Source organism: Rhea americana, unplaced genomic scaffold (genome assembly GCF_003343005.1).
Source record: "Rhea americana isolate MKP2758 unplaced genomic scaffold, rheAme1 scaffold_38, whole genome shotgun sequence".
NCBI classification, from domain to species: Eukaryota; Metazoa; Chordata; class Aves; order Rheiformes; family Rheidae; genus Rhea; species Rhea americana.
Genome location: NW_028186512.1, coordinates 4,723,960 through 4,749,612, shown reverse-complemented (window position 1 = coordinate 4,749,612; position 25,653 = coordinate 4,723,960). Strand labels below are relative to the sequence as shown.

General features: G+C 46.4%; 1 protein-coding gene across 2 annotated transcripts in view; it reads right to left on the bottom strand.

Moving 5' to 3' along the window:
* Positions 1-1,897: 1,897 nt before the first annotated feature.
* Positions 1,898-25,653, bottom strand: part of MAML3 (mastermind like transcriptional coactivator 3) — a 241,318-nt gene continuing 217,562 nt past the window's right edge. The window contains exons 3-5 of one of the 2 annotated variants that reach the window (XM_085313224.1): positions 8,186-8,434; positions 6,053-6,140; positions 1,898-2,946 (exon numbers count right to left, since the gene is read on the bottom strand). In XM_085313224.1, the coding sequence (XP_085169350.1) occupies positions 1,970-2,946; positions 6,053-6,140; positions 8,186-8,434 (1,314 nt within the window). In that variant the 3' untranslated portion in view covers positions 1,898-1,969. The remainder of the gene's footprint in view (positions 2,947-6,052; positions 6,141-8,185; positions 8,435-25,653) is intronic. The other variant, XM_085313225.1, reaches the window with a different exon arrangement.

Sequence of the window (25,653 nt, the reverse complement as noted above, 5' to 3'; positions counted from 1 at the left end):
AAATGCAGCTTGTCCTGGCTACACTCTAGCATTTAAAACAGATATACTTCCCCTAGTCCGGAGGAGCCCTACAAGGGGTTACTGCACCCAAGGGAACCATAACAGGGGCTCAGGTGGTTTCAGGCCCATTTTATTCCCGTTTCTTAATGTGATGTGTATCCGTGCTCCACAGAGAAAGGAAAGGACTTGAGAATGCAAGGTGCCAAGCCCCTCCACTCCCACGGATCTCAGTGGCTCAGCACCTCAAAACATTGAGCCCAAGGAAAGCAACACACGAAGAGGTAACTGGTAGCTGAACAGTCAGTATTTTAGTTGTACAGTAGAGACGTTTTCACTACAGAGCACAATTTGTGGTTCACAGACATGAGTGTTAGGCCAGAGGTTTCCAAACTAGTTGGACCGTTGACCACTGTTAACACATACCCTGACCACCAGCTCTCAACTGGAAACACTACCAAGGTGATAGGTTTCTGTGGGCAACTTACCTCGGCCTCCAACTGCAGCTTGGGAACTACTGCTTTAGACATTCAGCTGGCATCTCAGTATTGTAAAAGACATATCACAACTTCATTATAGTGCTGCTCAGCACAGGGCTACATTTACCCTGAGAAGAGATAGTGGTATGTCTCTATTGCCTAAAAGCTTATCTGAGCAGACACTGTGATTTTTATAACTAAATCAATTATTCTACCCATTCTTGAATGCTCTTTACAGTAGTCCTTTCCTGATTCCTGTTTTTCAAATACTGCAGTGAATTTTATTCCAGCAAACCAGAGAGATTAGACCAAACATCTGCTTCAGACAGAAGATGAGGTTTCATGTGACAAATCCAGAGCCCAGAAACAGCAGGGTAATAATATCTGCTGATCTGCTGCACTATTCAAGAGGAGAAGAGAAATCCATCCAGGGTGCTAAACTCTCCCTGTTCATTCGCTTAGGCTGGTTTTCTCCTCCCCTTCCTGCCCCTTCATGGTGGCTGTTGCTCACCTAAAAAGAAGTGCAGTGAGCTAACTTTGTTTTACACTGAAGGGTAAGAGGGGAAAAAGAGCGAAATGAAAATACATTGGGGAGGAAGAAGAGATGGGGACCTGCTTAGGACCTATGCTGACGTCTCTTAGGGCTCTTAGTCCTTTAACACCTTTCCTAGCTGCTATTCTCCACCTCCAGGCAGCAGAGACATGTTGAAGTGCTCTGACAGAGAAGCACTATTCCGAGTCCCAAGGGGACTAAATAGCTCAAGTTAACTCACCCACCTAAACATCTCCAGTAACAGCCCTGTAATCAGACTGTCCTTCTCACTGTACTGCCAAATTTATGTTCTGCTATATCTTTATTGGATTTTTATCACTCTGCAGTGAAAATGGTGACCTCTCTGTGACCGTTTAGGTTTGTCACATGTGCTGCACATTTCCATGTGATATCCCAGGGCAGGCCTTGTGGGCCTGACTGTGGCTCGCCTGAGGCCTACTTATAGCCAGGGCAGGGTTAAGCTTGTTTCTGACCAGGGCCTGTGCAGTCACCTGCAGACTTCTTTAGGATTTGCTCCCAGTTTTTTTCATCCAGTGCCCTGAAAGTTGCAGTGTTTACAATAAAATGAGGTGGGAGCTACTGGGACCACCTCATACCACTGTGCAATGGGGAAACACTGACTTTACCCAACCAGAGACATCAGCTGGCTTTTCCAGTTTCCCCGTCTTGCTCCACACACATGCAGCAGGTGCTGCTGTGCAATGGAGATTACTTAGTGGAAGTCTTGTGATGCTGATGTTTTCAGCATCACCTGAATCTTCCAAAGTTGGCTACAGATCAGCTCAATTTGCACAATTAAGAACAAAAGAAAACAAACAAAATAACCCCAAACCAAACCAACTCAAATGAAAAGACAGAAATCCAAGGATGGAGAAAATATCCAACTTTCTCTTTTTAAAACAAAACAAAACAACCAAAGCTCCAGACTATACAAGCCCGTTCACTGGGGGTTTCCAAACAACTCATCAAGTTCTTGTATCCACTCATCCCCTGGTCCACTCTTAATGATGGAGTCCACAAGGTCTGTGCCCTCTCCTAAACTTGAGAACGACCCCCCTGCTCCTTCATTACTGTAATTGTAAGATATGTCTTGAGTGGGATTCCTCTCATAGGCCTGGCCTTGGCTGCTCTGAGCAAAGCTCCCACCTGGCATCTGTTGTGTAGGAGGCTGATTAAAACCAGACATAGTGGGGACCGCTTGGCTTATTGCAGGCATAACCATTGGCCTGGCTTGGCTGGTTCCTTGTTGCAGCAATTGTCTCCCCATTGCTGGGTTCAGGGCTCTTACTGTTCCACTAGTGTCCACAACTGTCTGATTAAGTCCCTGTGGAAAATGTTGCTTGGACAGCCTTGGCTGCCCAGACTGTATTGGGTACGTTGTACCATTATTGAAAGGCCCAATCTCACCGCTAGTCCTTCCGGGTATTCCTTGTAAGCCTCGCTGCTGCCAGTTTTGTGTTCCTTGAGGGACAGTCCCCATCAAGTTTTGAAGTCGCGGTGCTTGTGGCCTGGGTAAGACCTGGCCCACAGGTCCTTTCATCTGCTGCTGATGTTGGGGAAGAGCAGAGTTTACCAGCATGTTCTGACCAAAATTGCTGACCATTCCCACCGCTTGTCCAGAGGCAGGCTGCCTCGTTCCCTGGCCTGTGTTATGTGCCATGTTCATGCCACTTTGGTTTGGGTGCTGCAACATTTGGCTCATCCCTGTGCTCATACTGTACATTCCTGGTTGGCTGGAGGAGGCATTGCTGTAAGGAGCCATGCCCATATCTGACTGGCCTGCTGTTGTAGGCAGCGTGCTCGGGTTCTGGGAGGGACCCATTACCATCATGCTTGCATTTTGAGCCATCATTCGGGATGTCCTCATGCTCTGGAGTGCTGCTTGGTTTCGTACAGCTGCCATATCCTGGGGAGAACCTACACCAAAAAGGGGGGAAGGTAAGAAAAAAATACAACTTTTATTAACACATCTTTGCATAAGAGGGAATCTGTAGGAGTCTTCTGCATCACAGTAGGATTCCAGATTGCTGTGCTTTCTGAGTGAATAAATTATTGTTTCATGCGAAGGTTAGCCAAGAGCTAGGCTATCCACCCTTGGGAGATATACTGGCAGCCTATTGTTAGTCAGACTTCAGAGGTTACATGTTCCACACATCATACAGCCTCAGTCCTCACCTGCAAAGTCCCCTCTCCTTGAGGGTGAGAGGCAACACACCTTGAGTGTGACCCTAAATAGGAATCACTGATCATATTATGTAATCAATTTGTGAAGTGGGACACTGTTCAGTATAAAGTAACCATAAGGCCTAAAGTAGGGCTGACAAGATTAAAAGGCTTAATTAAAATTTACTCATTAAAAAATTCTCTATTATAAACATTGCAGGATTTGTACCCAGCAACATTCATGGCTTTGAGTTCCTGAAGTAACAATGCAACCTGATTCCATGTGTGATGCCATGTGATGCCAAGAGCCCTATTTCAAAAGTGGATTTGAGACTTTCTTTTTCTGTATGCTTTTTTTCCCAGGACTAGTGACAATGTGCCATCTCCTCCATGCAAAAAAAATCAGTCCCTAAGACTTTTTAAAGTTATATATACACACTGCAATTCAGTAGTATTTATCTTCCTCAGGTAAGCCCGATCCAGCATCTACCCAGCAAATGAAAAAACTTCCGCTGGAAGCAAAATAGCTAAACTTTAGTTAACTATTTGAAGCTCTCTCTTAAATATCTTCATTGTCTTTCAAAAGACAGACTTGAAAATGGAAATGTCAGACTCAGAAGGCCAATGAATTTTTTAATAGCTCAGGAGGCATAAATGAATGGATTTTCTATATCATTGATACTGCTTAAGTCTATGGAAAGAAGAAAAATTGTTTTTTGTGGACATTTAAAGCAGGGAGAGTGTATTAGAGTGTATTATAAGTACATTTTACTCCACGTTAGGCCAGTGATGAAACCAGAAAATCCTAACCTTGTTAAATTCCATACCATGGCTGATAACTGCTCCACACTTGTGGAAGACACACTTGTGTCTTCCTTTGTGGGAGGGAAATAGGGGGGAAGTTATTGATTTCTAGGAAGCCAATATACTTCTGTATTTACTATCTTTATGTAAAAACAATTACGGGAGCTCTGATTATGCCACAGGTTCATTGTGCTTTTGAGTCAATACCAGGTGAAGCTTGAAGAGAATGATGCAGATAATTAATCTCAGCTCAAATATTATTAAATGCAAATATAAAAAGTTTTCTTAAGAGTCCTAAGCTGCACAACAAAAGCAGGATGTTCTAAAATCAGTCCCTATCAGTTGTTCCACAGCTGTGGATAACTTGCCTGAATATCAGAATATAGAATACGCAGGCCCTGCTATTTGCATTGTCTAGGTTTCCATGACAAATGGGTATGGATGAAAGAAGTGACATTAATACAGTTTTGCACACATGACAGAGTGGATGGCCACATCTCCTTTTTCCAACAGCAGGTAAAACTTCTGGAGGATGCTTTCAGGTCAACTCTCCAAAATATACATAAAGCATTTTGTAGCATTAAGAGAGACCATATGGATCTCAGTTGCACAGGGCAAATGTCATGGCAGCTTTTATCATACTTATACTATCAATTAAACTATTTTCTCAATGATTGGCACTTCTTTTAAATTTAGATCCCCTCTTTCTTTCATGATTGGAAGATGTCACTTTCTACAGTGACTGCAGCAAGTGCTTACGTATATGAATAATGTTAAGAACTTATTTAGTGTATCTTTAGCTATTTTTGAATTGAACTCAGTGGTTGAAAACCTCCAGAGGAATCCCTATCAGCAAGTAGTTCACGCTACTTTTGTGAGCTACTGTTTGACACAGCAGTTAAACAAGAAGTAGTTAAAAGAGAGATGCAACAGATTTTAAGATTTTGGGCCACCTTCTGGTCTCACTTACACATAACCTACTGCAGTGGATTACATTCCTGTGACTAAATAGAAAAAAAGATCAAATATTTATATTTAAATCAGCTCATTTATGAAAAGGAATTCTTTACTTGGTCAGATTAGCCTAAACCCTGTTCTGCATTTCTTTTAAATAATAGATGTGAAGGCATATTTTCAAAAGAGCTTTAATATAGAAAAATTTTATGTATGATTCTCAACTAATGTATGATGATGCACACACATATATTTTGATTTTGCAGATGAATTATTGAGAGCATTTTCATTTCATATGGAATTTATGCTGCCAGAGAAAGGAATTAGAAGGTGATCTGTAGAGCTACCCTGCTAAAGACCAGCATAAGAGTTGACTGTCTCTTCAATACCTGGATACTGGAACTGCAATATGCTTGCCTCACTTGTTTGTGTTGCAATTACTCAACACTATCAGGAATATTCAGCACATGCGTGTCTTAGTCCTGTGTATATTTAGAATCCATGATTAGTGAAGACATTCAGCTAATGCTTTGTACTTGAAAAGCTCAGAATTAACTTCTTTCCTATTTTTTTCTGTAATTTCTTCAGTTATCTGCACGCATACTGAAATAATCCTTGAGTTTTTAGAGTTGATTTTAAAAAACCTCTATTTTCATCTCACACATTTCAGTATTTTTCCCAATACCTCTCACATTTATGAGATACTTCTACCTAGTCCTTCTCCAGATTAAGATGACTTCTCTGAAATTCCTTGCTCATCAAGTTAAACAAAGTGGGGAATGAAGAGGAGTAAAAGCAAGACATAGTCAGAGACACTGGCTGAAAAAATATATATAATGAGAATGGGGCAGACAAGATAAATTCACAGAATCCAGAAGTCAAAGAGGCAGAACAATGGACAAAGGAAAAATGCAGCTTTTGCTGAGGCGAGCAGAAAGGAAATTAGAAACTTAACTAAATACATAGAAGTGGGCAAAACTCTTTGACCTCCTGCTCTGGCACACTGCTTATCCCTTGGTCTTCACAAAATGAATGAACTTTCACATGCCTGCTATACGGGCATATGTTGACTCTAATATGGGAAGAAGAATTTGACTTTTACCTTGAAACTGATTGACCTGTTGAACTGGATATGGGTTCCGCTGTTGCTGGAGATGCTGCCGAGGCAAATGTGACTGCTGCTGCAACTGCTGAAAATGAATGAGAAAAAAAAAGCAGAAGAGAAAGAGATGATTAATTAATTAGCAAGCTAAGAAAGGGGCTGATGACAAGAGTACTGCAGCAAAACTGCAGTGTTTCTTATCTAGCAAGCTGTTCTTGAGAGACAAGCAGACTCATTTGAAGAGTCCTTATGAAAGTACTTGGGCTGCTCAGCACATGGACTCCTTTTGGTTTAAAAAGAAATAAGCACTGAGGCTAACATCAGGTCTCCTCACTTACAGGCTCTTCATCTTGACCTCTGAAGTGCAAACTTAGCTATCTTCAGACTGAAAGAAGAGGGAAAAATAGGAGATAACTACACACCTAGGTCTGATATGCAACTGAAACCACACACCCTTTTCCTTCCCCGTCTTGCCAAGGTCTGCAGATATGTACTTCTGGTACAAGACTTAGCCCAACTCTGCACTCAAAATGTTCAGTGCGAAGAACAGTGCATCCCAAACTCAATGCTGTGGCCTAGAACCATTCTCTAGCCAAAATAAAAAGGGTTATTAAGGCATTTTTTCTCGTCTGCTTCACTGAATGATATTTAAAGACCAGCGACCAGCTGACAGCAAAATGCTTGATCCTTTGATCCAGCTCACGCTGGTTTTCTGTGGTTGTTTTCTAGGAATTTAAAACACAATCAATGGTTGATTATAAAAACAGTGTGTGTCTATCAGTGCTTTCAAAGACTAGGGTATATTTGACTAAGCAAGGACTTATCTTCCTGTTTCATCAGCAGGATGTACAAATGCTGTGTACAAAAGCAAGGCTGAATAACAAGGGTAAGGGAATGGCAAAGATAGGAAAGAAGCAAATACTGAATCTCTGTGTTCAAAAATGTTTCTTACAAACTTTCAAAAAGATAAAGGCAACCTTGTTAGGCACAAAGCACCCCAAAAGCTAGGTGCTTGAGGACTGTGACTGATCACTTTTCATCTATGTTCAACACATTTAACAGCACAGTTCTRTGGTTCTTTAACACTTTCAAGCTTGCCTTCAACAGCCAAGTCAGCATCTGGCTCTTGGGTTTATGCACTTGAAGTGGTCTAGCCCATGTGAGATCATTACTGCATCCTCATTCTTCTGCACTTGCTCACCTCTGACCCTACTCCTGCATCTCTTCCCTGAAGAGGAAGTGTCTCGAGGAATGTCCTCCTTGCTTACTATGGGAGAATTTTTTCCATTTCTCAAGAGGACCATAGGAAGAAGAAGGGAGGACTAGGAATATTGCAGTGGTAGCACAACGGGAACAAGTTACAGCTCAAATTAAAACAGACCCCAGATTTTAACCTGTAATCCCCAGGCAAGAGAGGTGAAGAAGGGTTAAAGCAACTGTTGACCTATCAGAACATTTTCTGGGTGCAAGTTAAGGGACAACAAGTTTAAACTTAGCTGTGCGCTTACATTAACTGATCAGTGTGACTTTCCACCGACTTTCTGCTGTGTTGCAAACTACAGTTGGGTTAAACATGCATAGGACATTACCATTCAGGCCAGGCAATTTAACATCCATACTGCACAGGTCTGAGAGCCCCAAGAGCCATGTGACAGAGAGTATTGTGTGAGAAACCAGATGAAAGAAAATTTCTGGGTACATACTAACTTTTTTTTTGCTAGGTTACTTTTAACCCACGTCAAATCTTTGTTCCAGATCACTCCATGGCAGTATATAGCTTTTGCCAATGCAAGACAATAGTCAGAGGAAGGAGAGAGCAAAACCAGCTCTTACAATAGTGGAGTCTGCTTCTGCCAGGCTAAAAGCATCATGAGGTAACAGGTAAGAGTTTAACTGTTCCARTGTCTAAAACCACATGCAACTGTCATGCTCGCTGCTGACAACAGAGGTAGTATTTGCCAAGCTAATGATAAGACTGAGGCAGATGCCTCTTCTTTGATAACTGCGGCTGAAATAGCATGATATAAGCCATAGAGGAGGAACTATCAAATATAAAAGGCAGGCCTGGTGCTGCACTGTGCTCATGTTCTCATACCGGCACGTGCTGCAGTGCCTGAGATAGAGGTACTGTACCTGCTCTGCTAGGATCTGCTGCTGCTGCTGCTGCCTTTGCTCCCGTAGAAACTGCTGCTTCTGCTGCTCTATCACGTGGAGCTGGGCCCTCTGCTCAATCAGCATCTGCTTCATGATGGCTGCTTGCGGCTGGTTCCCCAGGAAGGTGGGAGCCCCAGAGCTGGAGCCTGCGACCACGCCACCGGAGCCCGGCGGGACAGCAGGCTGCATCGGTCCTGCGGTGCGAGACAACCCCACCTGGTGCTGCTCCTGCGCAGGGGGAGAGAGAGACGGCCTCGTTACACGCGAAGGGAAATCACGGACCGCGAACACTAAGCAGGGAGTCTGTGGGTGAGGACCAGAGCTTGAAGAAAGTAAGTGTCTTTGGAAAAAAACTAGACTATTTTACAATTCGTTATTATTGAAAATAGTAAAATTGTGTACTTGGTTTATTTCCTTTCAGGATATGTAACTTTCAAGTCATGTTTTTCCAAGTTTTTTTCTCTATCACTGTAGAAACCAGAAACACATTTTCTCTCCTTTTCCACTTCCTTCCCCTTCTCTATAACAAAATTTTCACACAGTCCTCTGGATTCAGGATCTGACCTCTTAGGCACATACAATCAATAGTGAAACCCGCCAACACTAATTCCCCCTGTACTGTGCCAGAAGCTCCGGATTTGACCACATAACGTATTTGTTTAAGATTTCCATCCCACAGCTACAGACTGAAAGCTGAAATGATGCAGGACCTACGTGGTGCCACGGGAAAAGCGGCGATAAAAGGGCAAGGGGTAAACTCCAAAATCACCTGCACTAAAAATCCGTGCAGCAGCTGGAGCCCCGCCGCGGCCTGCCGGCAGGTGCCGCTGCCCGCCCGCCGCAGGAGGAAGAGGAGGAGGAGGAGGAGGAGGAGGAGGAGGATGAAGGGCTCTGCGGGCATCCCTGTCCCCAGGGCCCCGCCACCCGGCCTGCGTCCCAGGTGTGCGGGCGGGGGGCAGCCAAGCGGCAGGGGGGCCGCGCTGTGGCCCCAGTGGCCCGCCCGGGCATGTTGTCCCCTGCCGCTGCAGTGTGCACCAGCAGCTTCAAATGCCCCTGCGGAAACTGATGATGGACAGATTAGAAATAGAAAGAGCATGTGTGAGGAGGTGAGGAGCATTAGATCGGATTATGCACTGATAATCAAAAGTTAAGTCTTAAATCTTCCAGTCGCTCTGTGTAAGTGGTCAGCTACCATGAACAGGGTGGGGCCCTGGGACCCACTCCGGCATTTTTAATAACATTGTAACATGACATGTCCCACTACCAGGGAGAAACAAACAAAAGGATCCCGTGTCCTCAGTGGCATTAGGGAGAGAGCCTTGCCTCGGAAAGGATGGCTAGCTAGGGCCTTATTTTAAATAATAATAATTCGGGGGCTTGGTTACAAAGCTGCAGGTGTAGAGCCACACTGTTCCCTGGTGTTCATTCTGTGTTCTCCTTTGTTTAAAACAGATTATGGATTTTCTGTTCTCCTCTGTCTACTTCTAACGTGATACTGTCTGCTCACCTCGTAATCACCCATACGTTCTCCCCCCTTGCGACAGAGATTAAGTGTCACTCCTCTCCCCAAAGGAGGAAGTGAAGCAGCCTCAGTGACTCCACGTCACCAACTTGGCTGTGCTCACAGGAGGTGTCAATTCCCAGCTGCAGCTCATGGGCCACATGCCCCCTACAGCAAGAAGGTGGCTCCAAGCACGGTGCCTTGTCTGGGCACCCTCTGCCCCTAGCGCTGAGCTCTCTGCCCTCTCACTTCACCAGTGCCCAGCCCTGCCCAGCAGACTGGGATGCACTGGGGCTCTCAGCAGTGAGGGACAGGTGAGTATGGCTGTGGTAAGCTTGAGCTGGCTTCCTGTAAGACAAGAAGTTGCGCAAGAGGAGCTCCCCACAGCAGGACCTTCTTTCTTCGAGTATTTGGAAAGCCGCTAGCACATACAGACTTGTGGTGATACAAGTGCTCTTAACCTCTGCTGTGCTACATAACCACTATCTCAGTGCGCAAAGTGCTACTTGCTTAGAGGGCTGGTCTTAATATTGCCTCCTGATTGTTTCATAGAGATAGTTATTCATTCAAAAATACTAATTTGATGGAAAGAGCTCATATCACTTTAGGATTCTTGGCAACAGGCATTCCAAGGTAAGGTTTAGACTGACCTGCTTTGTGGCTGATTTGAGTTATGCCAATGTCTGCGATTGGAAAAGAAAAGTAATCTTATGACCCCCAAAGCCCCATCAACAAAAGGGTTAAAATCAATGTTTGAGTGTAGCTTGGGAAATTATGATCAGCCTTTCTGCATGAAGGTCAGGTTTTCAAGGACTCTTTTGAGGAAATAACAAGAAAATACAATTTGTCCACATCTCTACTTTGCACAGATATTCCCTGAAGGGCTCTGTGCTGAAAGGCAGCTCTCAGATATTTAGGTTCCTTCTCTTTTTAACATATACCCTGGTGTGAAAGTTTCCTCTCCCCCATTCTTTCCACGTCCTCCCCCATCCCTTTCTCATGCTGCTCTTTCCAGACCGGTCAAACATTGCTGCTGTGCTATAACTGCAAGGGCTGGGTCACTTGCACAGGGAAGACAGCAGCTGCTGGAGCTTGAAGGAGCCTGTGTCAGGAAAATGCAGCCCACTAATGATCCTTCAGCTGCTCTTGAACTGAGCCCTTTTACTCACCCCTATCTGCAAGATCCCTCTTTCTTTGCTTGGGGGAGGGGGGGGGGAATAACATCAGCTGTCTCCAGCAAAGCTCACTGTAAAGGTTTTTTCCTTTCCCTGTTCCTCCCCCTAGTTCTGATGAAGTCATCAAGCTAAAGATTGCATAACTGATGCACAGGACTATCTTGTGTTTTATTGGGAGACAGGCTGTGCTTCCATTTATAGACAAAAGCAATGCCATGCTGCCAAATAATGGAGCCCTTTGCTGCAGCCACTACAAGGAAAAAGAGAGGGGGCGGGGGGGGGGGGGAAGCAGGAGCCAGAGGGCATGCTGTGAAGTGACATCACTAGGAGCTTCCTCACCAAGCCTCGGTGCACAGCTGCCTTTGGGGCTGCAGCCGAGGCCTGACTGAATCCACTTCAAAAAAAATCGTATTGCAGAACTACTGTCCTGGCTCTTTTGCACACACACACGCAGATAGAGCAGAGGGAAAAATTCCCCCCAGGGGTAATGCTGCAGGAGGCACTCACTTCTGTATCAGGTGATGTTATAAGTTACTTCCAGAGTTTAAAAAAGAAGAAAGCTTTGAAAGAAGCCCTGCCAGCTGCCAGGAATCTGGTGCACTATGCAACAGCTGGAGGAAATAAGAAGATCAGCACAAAGGTGTTACTTCCCGTGTTGTGTGTTTAGCCATTTCTAGGTACAAAAGTTTACCTATTCATGGTGGAAACTTCCTGTTTCCAGTTTTAGTAACAGATATAAAGCCAGGTTATCTTCATTAAGAAAGAACACCGCCCTCCTGCCTGGACTATTTCTGCTCCTTTCCATTTCTTTTGGCCAAAGCTCTTCCTGAATAATGATGCAAGGCTCCACTGACATCACCGGGAGCAGCTCCGGGCCCTGCGTCCTGGAAACAGGAGCACGCCCCGGCAGAGAGCCTCTGCGGGCAGGAAGGAGCTCCCCTGCGTGTGGCAGCAGGGCTCTTCACCAAGAGCCACCCCGGTGCCGGGCACTGCTGCTGCTGCCTCCCGAGCGGCCGTCACACGGCAGCGCCCGGTTCTGGCAGCRGTGCCGGTGGGTTACGCTCCGCTACGCACACCACTGGGGTGCACGTCTCCTCCCTCCCCAGCGCTCTGCGGAGGTCCAGCACAGAGGAGAACGACAGGCCCGTGGCGGGGGTGAGATGCACGTGAAAGCAGCACTGCTGCAGCGTCCCTGGCCGTGGGACGTGCCTGCTCCCAGCAGCTCTTGCCAGGAGCGGGGCCCAGGGCCAGGGTAGGCACCGTGCCACGCAGCAGCGCCGTTGCCTGGGCTAAGAGCAGCGCTACCGCCGTTTTGTAGCTTCAAAACTAAACTTCTCCAAGCCCCACCAACATGGCTCTTTGCTCCTGCGCTGTTCCTAGTGCTCTCATCTCTGACTGCACCCTCTGCCTTCCTGCCCCCAGGCCTCCTCCTCCTCCTCACACCCTCTGCCCTGCCGCTGCCCAGTTGCTTCCCTTTCCCTACCAGTTCGCATCCGCTCCAGAGCCCCGCTGACCAGCTCCCAGCGGCACTTCACCACAGAGCTGACAACACTGGTGCCTGGTGGCCCCTGCCCACCCCGCGGCTCGCTCACTGTGATGGCGGGAGTCACACCGTGACTTCTCCAGACGGAGCCGCGGGGCTCCTCGGCAGGCAGGGGACGGCCCGGCTCCGTGCCTTGGGGCTCCAGGCTTGCGCGCGTGCGCAGGCTCACGGTGGTGTCCTGTACGGGCGAGCACGTGCAGTGCCTGAACGGAGCAAGAAGGCATGCTGAAATGGGAATTACATGGCATATTCTCAGTCTGTCTCTCACCAGCCTGTTACACCCCTAAGATGGTACACTACGACTTCTCGTTTTCACTCTGGCTGTGCAACAACACCCAAAGCCACTGTGTGCTACCTGCACGCTCCCGAACCGCTCTGCGCTGGCACGGGCGGCTGAGGCCCAGCTACACGCACCCGAGCCGGAAGGGCGAAGCTGCAGCCCTGCTGCAAGGTCCTCACGCAGGGGCAGGCCGGGCCCTGGCCCGCCCCGAGGTCGGTTACATAAGCGAGAGYGGTGCCAGGGCATTCCTCCGCGGGCTCAACCGCGCCGCCGGGCGAGTTCAAACCCACATGCTGGGCCTGATTAAGTCTCCCAGAAACAGCAGCGCGTCCGGCAGCACACAAATCCTGCCAGGGTCCCTGCTGTCTTTGCATGCTGAGGGACGAGCTTTTAAAATAGCCCAGGGGTAAAAACAAGTGCTCGGCACCTATGAGTAAAGCCAGGTTTTGAAAAAGGCCAGCTTCCATTCAAGGAGCCAAAAAGAGCCTGATTTTCCAAAATGGTCAGCATGACATGTTTGGGCAGGTTTTTATAGTTGCAGAGCATTCAGTAAGATGATCTTTTGCAGGGATCTAGTTGCTTATTTAGTGCCTAAATGAAAASCTGATCCTTAAGCGACAGAAGCACTGTATCCTCCAAACACATTTCCAGGGATCTAGGGGAATGAGGGGATCCTCCTCAGGGGTTCAGGAGTGATGTGTGYGTATGTATAGTTACACACATTAAACGTAAGCAGCTTTACAAAGAGGGCAGGGGGGTGAAAAAGGTATTTTCCTCCCCGTCTCAAATCTTACATGCCTCTTCTGTATCCTTCGGTGATTTATGCCTTCTCTGTGCCATTTGTTCTCCTAACTAGAGCTAAAAGCAATCACACAATTTTCTTTTAGAACAAGCAGAACAGCCACCAGCTGATGCCCGGCGAGCTGGACAGCTGGGTACACATCAGCACAGGCAGGGAAAGGCCGAGGTGGCTCATCGGCCCCCGCGCACATGCTTGCCATCAGAGCTACCGGAGAGCGTGAGCCTGCTCCGGCTCTGCCGGAGGGGAGCAGAGCAGGGCCCCAGGGGAAAGGGGGTTACGCCGTGCAAACACTGGCAGCAAGCGAATGAGGCTGTTTTGCGCACCTAGGAACAAGCGTTGCTCAAAACGCTCAGGGAAGCAGGGACCTAAAAGCAGCATCTTAGTGTGCAAAACGGACAATCAAACGCGAGCTCCCTGTGCCATTCTGTGGTATGTGAACTAATGCAGTCCTTGAATGCATAAAGAGTGGAATAGCAAATAGAAGCCAGGAGGTGACTTAATCCTGCATATTGCATTAGAAGAATGATACTAGAAAAACGTATACGATCAGATGTCTACATGTTAGCATCAGAGCAGAAAAAGAAGTCACAAAAATGATTTGAAGCAGCAAGTGTCTTCCAGTGAGTGACTTAAAGAGCTCAATCCATTTAGCTTACCACAAAGAAAACTGAGGAATGCTTTGACCATGGCATATAAAAATGCCTTCATGAGGAAAGAAATGCTTTAAAGAGTTCTTTTATCTAGTGAAGAAGGCAAAACCAGATACAAGGGCTGGAAGCTCAGACAGCTTCAAATCAGAACCAAGAATCACATTTTTATACCATGATTTCATTACCCATCAGAAATGGCAGATCTCCACTTTTTGATGTCTTCAAAGATGACAGCCTTTCTGGATAAACACAACTCCGTAGTGCAATTTAATGGCCTGTGATGTACAAGATATAACAGTACTATCTGACCTTACCTCTAACACAGCTGTATCTGCTGTTCCCTGGCACCCGCAGAGGCAGCTGGCACCTCTGCACTACACTGGTGCTAGCCYGACAGTCACTGCTCTCTTATCCAGTGCCTCTTAGGTACTGCTTGTGTGTATATTAAAAATAGGAGGGGTCGCCAGCCTATTTCTGGGATGAAAAATATTACTGTGTTTCCATATACTGTGTCACAGTAAAACATCACCTGTACCCAGTGTTTTCAGAGCTGGCTAAAAGCATACTCCTACATTTTCCCAGAAATATTCCTATTACATGCCTTGTAATGTTGTTACTTACTGTGTCTGGCAGGGATCTTAATCCCTCTCTCTAAATCTGGCAGCCCAAAGTAAAGCCACCTTTAGCAGAGTGGTACCATCTGACTGACAAAGAGAATTAGAAATCCATTCATTTCAGACTTTTTTTTTTTTTTTTTTTTTTTTTTGGCCTTGAATGAGACAACATACAGGATGAATATGCTGTTTTACAACTCTGAATGCACCGTGAGGTTCTGCAAAGTGGATTGCCTCACCTATTTCCTCTGTCATCCAACCTCGGGGAGGGGCTACGGATCTCTCCGCTCTCTCTGGGCCCCTGGTTGCCATGGTCTTTCATATAGTATCTGAGCGAACAAGATCCCTCTGACGTTTGACACTAGACCTCTGCATGCAGCCAATTTGTTTTCCTTTCACCTCCGTTCCCCTGCATCTCTCCTTCCCATGTCTTCGATACAGTTTATTCTTTCCACAGAACAAATACTATCTGTCAAACTATTATTTCTGTGTATTTGTTTGTTCAGCAGAGAGAGCAATTTCTTTATTTTTGGTGACAAAATACTCAACGAAAGATTCTAAAGTGAGCAAATATTCTTCTAATGCCATTTAACAGCTACAGACTGTCAGAAGTTCATCTCAAAGAATGCAAGGAGAAATGGTTGGTAATTTTACCCTGTGGCTTGCGGACACAGAAACCCTGCCTCCACATGCTGTTATTGTTTGTTAGCACCAACTCCTGCTTCAGCGCTAGAGTTGGAATTTGCAAATCCTAAATTGTACAGGTGGGATTCAAAAACGCAGCATTTTAACGGAGTGTTGTCGAACTTTAACCAGCACAATTAAAATAGGAGCATTTCCTTTATTACACATAACATCTCTGATGTTTTCTCTCCCCCTCAAGAAAGAAACCTCTGCGGGGGAAATCATTCTTGCTTTTCAATGTTGTTTATCCTCTGTTTCACCAGCCGGTTCCCAGGTGGAGAGCACACTGATGTAACATTTAAGATTGAGTACAGAGGAGGAAGTGTTCCTTCATCTCAGATAACTAGTTGGCTTGTAACTGCAATTTTTTATTAGTCTTAGAAAAAAGAAGCAGCCCAAATTAAACCCAAAGTAGACTGTTTACATACATCTCTTAAATATAGGGAGACATTTCCTCAAATATTTTTGAAGTGAAAAATTAAGATGAACTCTGCTTATCTGCTTTAAGGAGTTACAGCCCCTGACTGAAGCAGAGCCTGGTGCGAGGCTGTGGCTATCATCGGATACCTGCGCAGCTGCCCGCGCGAGGCCAGCCGGGTGGTGCTGGCTGCATCCCTGTGGACATGCCCCATGGGTGACGGGCTGCGTGTGGCATGGGTTCGCAACCATGCCACCAGCCAGCTCGGAGGGGCCGAGCACTGAACAGGCACAGACCCTTGCGGATCTGGCAGCACCATGAGGTAGTCAAGGGCAGCTCCTCGTGCCACCACCCAAACTGCTGGAGCAGGAATGAATCCACAGATTGGATGCTCATGACCAATTTGCACCAGCCAAACAGTATTTCACATAATTTTCTTGCAGCAGTGAACCAGCGGCTAACTTGACCCGCACAAGGTATGGCTGAGCAGACAAGTCTCCGTGCAGCCAGCCAGGTGTGGTTTCAGAGCGCATCAGCCRCTTCCCTCGTACGGCTCCCGTCCCACATGAAGCACAGAGCGTCCCTGCTTTCCCCGCGGAGCAGCCACTTCGTGTCTGGGTCCCGGAGCTGAGGGAGCAGCTTCTGTGCTGCAAAGCCAGCCCCTGACTTGCCTCCCGGTGCCCGGGTGCCTGCAGCCCTGCTCTCCGTGTGCCTGTGTGCCCACGACCGCAGCGCTGAGTCCCAACCCCAGCACTGCTACAGCAGGGCCGGGGCAGGGAGRAGAGGAGGGCGCGGATTTGAAGGAACGCTCAGGTGCCCAGCCTTGTGTTTTATGCGTATTACGCAGGCTGGAATTACTCCCCTCGATGACTGCTGCGCGTAGCTGTGCCATCACGGCACTTCACAGTGCACCCTACCACTCAGTGAAAGAAAACAGCAACCTTCAAGGTGCAAAACACCGGAGGAGGGTTGAAAAAACAGCCCATGCGATAGCTGTTCCACACCTCGTCCCCATGAAGACACCGTCTTCCACCAGAGGCGTAGCACGATTGGGGCCAGCCCRGCGGAAATGCCGCTTCCCTCCCTGYGCCAGCTGGTCGCTGGCCCCCCCAGTTCAATGCCTGGAGGGTTCAGCAGCTGGTCAGGGAGCAACGCAGAGCGAGAGCAGAGCTCACGGAGGAGGCTGGACCCTCAAGCTGTGCCTTTTAAAAATTCCGGTGCTAAAGGTTTTAACTTTAATCAATGTCCCCTTTGAGTGCATCCTGGAGCAGACGGGAGGAAAGCTAATGTGAAGCGTCAGGATAATCATGGTTAGAGAGCCCCTGAGAAGGGGGAGAGAAGAAAAATGGAAGATGAAAGCAGGCAAATGGTTTAAACAAACAGTCACACAGGGCCAATGAAAAGGGGGAACAGAGGGAAAATGACACAATAAAAATAAATGCTATAAGAGAAAGAAAAGCTTCGAGCACATACAGGAAAAATGTGCAGCCTGGAAAAAGCATAGGTACGAGGAAAAGATGCTTTAATGGAGTTCTCTAGCAGCAAACGCTCMACTATTACCAGGCAGCCGCATTCCCTCTAATGGCCTGAGCCTGCACCACATTATCACCTTGTACCCCCACAGAGCTGCTGGTTGCGGAGGTATTTCCCCGAGCCCAGCTCTAACTCGCACCTGGCAGAATCTGCCACCAGCCTTGTGTAGATGGTTGCAGCAGTTTTTTATGCTAGGTGAAACTTTGTTAAAATTCCCCTTGRTTGTTTTGTTTGAGCATAAACAAAAGGTATTTTTCACACTTAAGGACATTTTTTCAGATCCTTTTCTCTGTGCTGCAATAAATGAAATCCCTTTCATTTTTAGAAATTCAAACTTGGCACTTGCATTGATCCTCAGCAAGAAGCATGTAATTTGCCAAGCCTGAAAGGATCTTGGCTGAGAAATAAACACACTGGGCCATATGCTCGCTTTCCCATATGCAGAAGGTAACTTACCTCAAAAATTGGTAAGGAGCTGCAATTGCCCCATATCATTGCTTGTGCCAAGGCAGAAAATCCTCAGAAACGTTCAGCACAAAGGTTTGGGGCTCTCACAGAGTAGGTCTCTCTGCATGCCTCCGGGGCCCTCTCCTGCACCCTCCCTGCACTGCCTCTGTCTCTGGCTTCTGCCCTGAAAGAAATTCAGCAAGGGGTCAGGGAGCGCGCCTGCCACGTCCCTGGGGCTCACTGTAAAGCTCCAGGATCTTTACTGGTACTTCCTATCCCAACTTGCTTTGCAGAGAGCCGTCCATATAGCACAACTGTTCCGTGAATATGCCTTCCTACCTCATTCACGTCACACCATCATGGGAGGAAGAGCACACACCATACGGACTGGGATGAAGCGAGGACTTCCTTCCRCGCCCCCTCTCCTCACTGAATAGCAAAGGCAAGGGCTATGCCCGTAAGGAACACAGAAAGAGATTGTGTGACACACGTGCAATATCTTGCTTTTCTGGGGGGGCTCAAGCTCATCATAACTGTGACTGATCAGCTATAAAAGCCCCAAAGTGGACACACTGGTGCTTATTATGAGCGGCCACTGGTGCAAATTCTTGCACAAATTGACGGATCTTCCTCTGTCATACATGTACTCTGAAGAGTTGAAAAAATTCTCTTGGCTTTGGTTCTAGGCTYGTGTCTATGCCGCCTCTCTGCAGGTGGTATTTCCATCTAAAATCAAGAGCCAAATGYTTCCAAATGGTGGCTGGCAAGACCAACGGAAGTGGTCTTCAGCTGCAGCTGCCCAGTAAAGCCACATTAGCTTTGCTGTGGTTTCAAATAATAGCCACTGATAAGCTGAGACGGTTGGGGTGGCCAGGTTGTGATTTCATGAGCTAGTTCTTTCAACATCCTTGAATCGAGGCTACTCAGATCACGCAGCTCCAGCACTTTAAACTCTTTTGATTTTTCTTCCACCTTGGATGTGGTCTTTGTGTTTCCATTAGCCATCTGGTCTTTGTTTTGACATTCAGTCTTTTCAGCCGTAATGAAAACTGAGACAAGGAATTCTGATTTGGGCTATGCCTACGTTGTCTTTAATCTTGACGTGCTTGTCACTGCATGGTGCCTCTTGTCTCTCTTGAGTTCCCCTTTATTTATATGGCTAAGGAAAGTTTCACTATTGTTTTAATTTCCTTTGCAATGCCTAACTTAGCTTGGCTTTTGGCAATTCTGACTTTATCCCTAGACTTCTAGGTCACTAAGGTATAGCTCCCTTTGCTGATTAAGACCTTATTGACACCTTCTGGGGCTTTCTGAATATTCTTAATACCCCTCTGAGACAATTCTTTACTGGTTAAACTTTAAACTTGTTTTTTTTTACTTCCTCCCCACCACGAACGCTTTCTCTCCTACTCGTGTTCTGCCATCTTCCTAACATAGTCATCTTTCCCAGCTTAACTAGCCCTCACTGCAGCAATCCCAGCTGCCTTTGTGCTGCCTTTGACTCACTTCACAAGCCCTGACTTCTCCAGGCTCCACAGAAAAGTCAGGTCTTTGCACAGAATCATACTCATTTCTCCTAAGAGAAACTTAACAAAGGCAGACATGATCTTCCTTCCTTCCCTCCTCTYTGCTTGCTCTCCTTTGCCTCCTCCACAACTCTCTCCTCCTGGACACCGCTGCCATAGTTGCTCATCTCCACTCCCTGGCCCTTCCACTTGTCCTGGCGACCTTGCAGCATACCATCTCCTTATCTCCCTTGCCCCTGTCTGCCTCCTCGTCCTTTGTATCTCGCGCTCCTCTGTCTTTTTCCCCTGACCACACAAGCACGCTTTATCTTTGTGCTTTCAAAAAAACATTTTTTTCCAAACAAGCCTCTGCTCCAAGTGCCTCTCCAGCTCCCACCCTCTCCCTCTCTTTTCATTGTCACTGCTAAGCTTATCAAACRTGCTGCCATGATTTATATGATTTAGTCTGAATTTAGTCTCCATCTCTCCATCTCCAACACAGATGCCTTTCCAAAYAGGCTTTCACTTCTTGCCTTGCAGAAACCAGTCTCACAGAGTCTCTAATACCCTTTGTCTGGCTGAAGCTCTGAACTAACACCCCAGCCTCACTGCCATAGCCTGTCAGCTCCTTTCAGTGCCACTGACCAAGCTCTAGGTGAAGTCGAGCCCTCCCTTCCCTGTGCTCCCACATGACTGCAACAACTTTAACCGTTTACTCAGTGTTATTCTGACTAGTTCTCTGCTGCTCACCCTCCCGCCCGCCATTCTCTTGGTCTCGGTCCTTGCCCCTCTTCTCCTTCCTCTCTTGCCCTCTCGGTGGAGCCATCGCACTCACAATACAAATTCAAGGACCTTCTTTGCACTGACAACTCACAGATCCTCCTCTCTGTCCCAGCCCAGTTCCTTTCTGTGCTGACTAAATTCTTGCCCTGCCTCTGCTATCATTTTGTGGATATCTGTCAGCTCAAGCTCAAAGTAGCCTCTAATCCTACTCCCCAGGTCTCCTCTCCTTCCTCTTTCTTCAGTCCCCGTGGACAACACCACTGCTTGCTTGTCACTCAGCCCATAACCTGGTGGTCGTCTTTTTGCCTCAAACCTCCCTGCTGAATCTCGCAGCCAGGCTCTCTTCACCTCGCGCCTTGACGGTTGCAACCTCACCGTGCTCGCAGCCAGCCCAAATGCTGCTGCACAGGTCATTTTCTTTGCCTGTTGTCTTGACTGTGCCACCTCTCTCTTTGCAACCYTCACTTGGCTTCCCTTCCTTTTTTCCACTCCCTCCCTTTCCAACCCAGCTGCAGCACATCCCACCTCGTGCATCACCTCATGTTCATCACCGAGACTTCAGCCCCCCTTTCCATCAGCCCAAGGTGGCCAGCTTTTTCATACGTTACATTTCCAACACAAGTGTCTGCATGCTTTCCTCCTCCCTGGACTTCATTTTTGGGAGGTGATCACCAAAATCATACAAATCCGATCCTGAATGCTGCCCTCAGTAGAGTGGGATTTGTAGAAATTTCTAGAAATTCCTGTCTACATGACGTCCATCAGTCTCTTCTGTTTCCTTGCACTTCGTGATGTGTGTCTCCCTCTGTTATCTCTTATCTTACATTTAGATTGGAAGTATTTAGGGGAAGGAAATATATTTACTTCCTGCCTCTGCAGGGAACCTAGTACAATGGGACTAGACTAGGACTAAGACTCCAAAGCACCACCCAACAAGGCACAAGCTTTCTGCATTCAGCTAAATATATCACTTCATATTCTGCAGGTGTGAGAATGCCAAAATTTCAATGTGCCCTTCCTCTATTTCTTCTTCTTTTAAAGGACGCAATATTAGGATGAGATATTGTATGCTGAAAAAGTCAGGATATGCAAAGTTACAGCTCCCACAGCAATTGTAACTCAGCCTCATACGCTGAGGGCCCAAAGGTTATCACCATATACAATAACAAAGGACGCTGTATTCACAMAAAGTGACCAAATTACTGCCACCGCAGACACCAGCCCTTTGAACTTCTGTACAGGTGAAATCTTAGATATTTACCGGGCTTTTAGCATTTAACTCTCGAAATTTGAAGTCCAACACCCCAGAAATAGAAGTCAAAATTATGTTGTATAGCAGGTAACCAATCCCAGCAGTAGTTTGTAGCCCTCTTCAGAGAAGCACAGCTAATGGCAACAAGAAATATTTCCATTAGCTTATGTGCTCTGGTAGCTGTCAACCAAGAGAGGGATCTGCCGATCAGAGAAATCTGGGAAGACATCAGTGTGTCAGAACAAGTGAAAAGACTTGACACAGAGGGCACATTTTTGTTGAGCAATTTGCATTAGCACTTCTGGACAAATTCTACATTTCACATGCAATTCACAACCCAACAGCAGCAGTGCTAATTGGTGCAGTTGCCACTCAACTGTGGTGCCTTGTTTGAGCTATCGCTAACGTGAATGAAGACTACAGCGTTTTTTTGAAAAATGCAGCAATTATTTTGCAGACTTTGAGCTGGGTTCCCCTTCCCCCACTTTCATCCGTATAATTTCATTATCTCAGTACTTTTAAAAGACCTGGAACAGAAAAATGCAAACCTCAGAAAAGTTCAATTGAAGTTATTAAGAGAAAAACTGTTTGTAGAAAATGGCACACGCTTCATTAATATAACCATTAGCCCTTTCATGACATTGATTTTGACTGTGTCCCAGAATGCCAGTGCAAACCTAAACACTGATCTGAAAAAATAACAGTAAGTGGCAGAGTACTGGTGACACTAAAAATCCCAGTCACCAAACTAAGGCTGTGCTCTGCACGTATCTAAAACATTGACGAGATGACAGAATCTCTCTGCCTCCTCTTAGGTGGTATTAGAAGTTATTTAACTTAACACAGGGAAGATCTCTCATCCATCATTCTTTATCCTTTGTGAAATCAAGTCTCCAGAGAAAAAGAAAGAGCTTCCATCCTGCAGCTTTCTATTACCACTGCTCAAGATGCTCCGGCAGCTGCGGCTCAGCAGAAGGAAGGTTTGCCTGATTCCTTTCCATCAAAGTTGGACTGCTATTTTTAGGCCGCATTTCCTTTAGGCCCCTACAGTGCCGAGTCCAAAGGAGCTAATGGGATTGGCAGGTGCAAAGATTATTGGTGACCTCCTCTCGCCCTGCATTCACCTTTCTTACGACGTTTCTTCGTAGCATGCAGGCAGAAGGGGAACAACCTACAATTAGAGATCTTCCTTGCCAGCCCTGATAAGTTTTATGTTCAAATGCTCAATGACAGACAAAGGCACAATAACTGGCGCCGGAACAGAATCCAAAAACCTATCTGAGTCCAGCTAGATCCAAATAAATGTAAATCTGAAAAAGCTCAGCTCTTAATGGGATATTTTGGTTGTGGCTCTGTAAACAAATAGGTATCTGTAATGCACCTCCGCTCTGCCTCTAATCTCTCTGCAGCTGCAAGAACACCACCCCCTTCCTCACATTTCTTTGGATCTTCATGGCCCAGCCCTACTATGGGCCCAGCCTCACTGTTGTGGAAGTCACTAAGAAAAGCCACATCTTAAGTGCAGCTCCCAGCTAGGCTGTGCTCTTACAGAACAAGAGGAGCTACGGTTAAGCTGGTATAGCTCCCCATCCTGATCCGGTGTGGCTCTGAATCCTGCATATGGGTGTCATTTTGCTTGCTCCAGTGAAGCACAAACCAGACTTTTGGGCAAACTCATGTAACACATCTTTGCTATGCAAATAACTCAGCTTGCATTTCCTTGTGCTACACCCTGGGTTATAGGCACAGCAGCCTCATYTCAGTGTAGACCCAATTATTTTGAACGTGACTGCAAAGTCTTCTCCTCGTTTGGGAACTGCTGTTATTTACCCCTGCACTCCTCATGCTGATTCAGTGATATTCAATGAAGCATGGCCTGACTAGTAGCTCTCAGTACAGCGCTGTGCCCAGCAAATCCCAGCTGCCAGCCCCGGCCCACGCTGCCTCTGCAGGCACCRTTGCAGCAGGGCCCGGCAGCCCCATGAGGCTCCTCTCTCCCAGCTCCCCCTTTGAGTGTCCCCCTGGTATTCGCCTGGCAAGTTGCTGGGCTAAGCTCAGGTTCTGGCTCCAGCCTCTCTTTTTCCCCTACAGAAAGCTGAGGGAGATCACCTTTTGAGAGCCCTTGTACCACTTCCCATCTGCCTGTACTCGTGCAATGAGATGATATGCTCTGTAAGGTGAGAAAGGCTTTTTTTCAGGTCTTTATCTGCACAGCACCTCACACAATGGAGCCTGGGCTCATCACTGYGGCGTCTAGGCACCTTGAGAATATATGTGGAACAAAGAATAAGACATGTGAAAATCATGCACGTGYGAAATCTTGAAAACCTCCAAGCTGTTCTCTGTTAAACAATTCCCCGGTTTCACAACCCGTAGGCTGTTCTAGACCTGAAGCTGGGTACTGAAAATGAGTTTTGGGTCACCATTATCATGCTCATTGATATGCAGGAGCCAAACAGAGAGGCTCTGAAATCTCCAGGGTATCAGGTGCATCCTTCCTCTCAGCTACCTTACTCTCTGTCTGTCTTCAAGAGATTTGGCCCAGAGAACTGATAACTCAACCCTCTCCCAAAGAGATGTGAACAGTACGTACGTGAAACCACAGGCTGTACCTCCTCACTGTAAAGTAGCTTCCTCTTTACCTAACGCACTGTAGGTAAGTTGGGATTCTGCACAAACTGCAGAAGGTATCTTTGGACCTCCTAATATCTTATTTCTAATATATGGCGGGACTGCAGAGATTGTAGCTTCCCATCTGCTTAAGTATAATTCACTACAAAGTATCAAACGGATACCTTCAGCTCTTTGTAGACCTATCATTACCTCATGTGTTCATGTATTGCACATCTGTAGCCCACTGGCAGTACACCTAGTTAATGTGTGGGAGACTCCTAGGTTCAAAGGCACCAATGTTCCTTTTGTTCTCTGATGAACCTGATGAACGTGTCTTTTGTTTAGCTCCCCCCTCTCCTTAGGTTGTAGCTGTAATTCTGTCATTAGCATCTTAAAAATCTTCTCCTCCAAAACAACCTAAGCGCTAGAATAAGCTGAGAACATACTAGGAAGCACTTAAATGAATCACGATCTTCACTTAAGACAAGTTTAACAGGTCTGGGGTATGGTTTTCGGCAGCCCTGCTGCTTAGTTGCCAAAACTCAGTAATCAAATATTCCCCTATAAAACAGGTGAGGTGAGATTCCTGTCATATTCCAGATAGTAAGCTAGGTTCATAAAATGCATTTGCAAAAGATGCACTCATGACTACTAGGAGTGTCACAGTTTCTGTGAACCTCTGCAGACTCACGTCCAAAAATCAGAGCATTCAGGCACCTCTTTGGGAGCCCGCTGAAAATGTCAAGCTGTATCCTTCGAGTGGAAACATTCTGTGGAATTTTCACTGAACTTTGACCTAAAGACTCCAGGCCTGGTTTCCTAGATATTATGCATGAAAACATGCCTGCCTGAGATACCACCTGCTAAACAGACTGGCAAACTTGGTGCCCACCAGATCAACATTCACTCTCCTCCTGCCAGTGCCAGTATCTTCCTGACTTCACTGAAAGGGACTGACCACCAACAAGGTTTAGGAAACTAGCAGCAGAGGATTCTGACAAGGAAATGTTATCACAGATAGTTACAAAGACAGAAAGACTTTACCCATCTTCCAACAGCCATTTACCTGYACATGAAATGCAGTGGGTTTTTGCCTGCAGAGAAAATGCAAACTTAATATTCAATGAGTTACCGTGCATTCCAGRTCTTTCAGTTTCCAGAGCTGTCAAATTCTTCTCCAATACAGTGTAGGGACTGCTAGAGACAGCCAACAGTCAGGGTGTGATCTGAGGAATTTCCTATGGGAGAAATCCAGAGCCAAAGCCGGAAGGCCACACCACTGGCAAAAGTGTCATGACTCCTGAGTGCTATTCTTCTTCTTACACGTCATGGAAATCTAGGGCAACTTAACCTCAGCACACATGCTCCCATACACTGTTATCTGAATTACTGTATGCCATAATAARACAGAGTTCAGCTCTACAGAGGTTTGTGATTCTTAGACAAAAGGGTGATATGAGCCTAACTGTCAAACAACTTCAGTTTATAACAGAATCAGCAGATTTCAGCGTTTAGTTTGTCACCACGAAAAGATCAGCTCCTTAACAGGCACAACACATTAGTATCTTGTATTGTTGCCGTATACTCATCAATTAGCATTATTATCTTTATTTAACTGTAAGTGGCATGTTTTCTTTGACTGGCTTC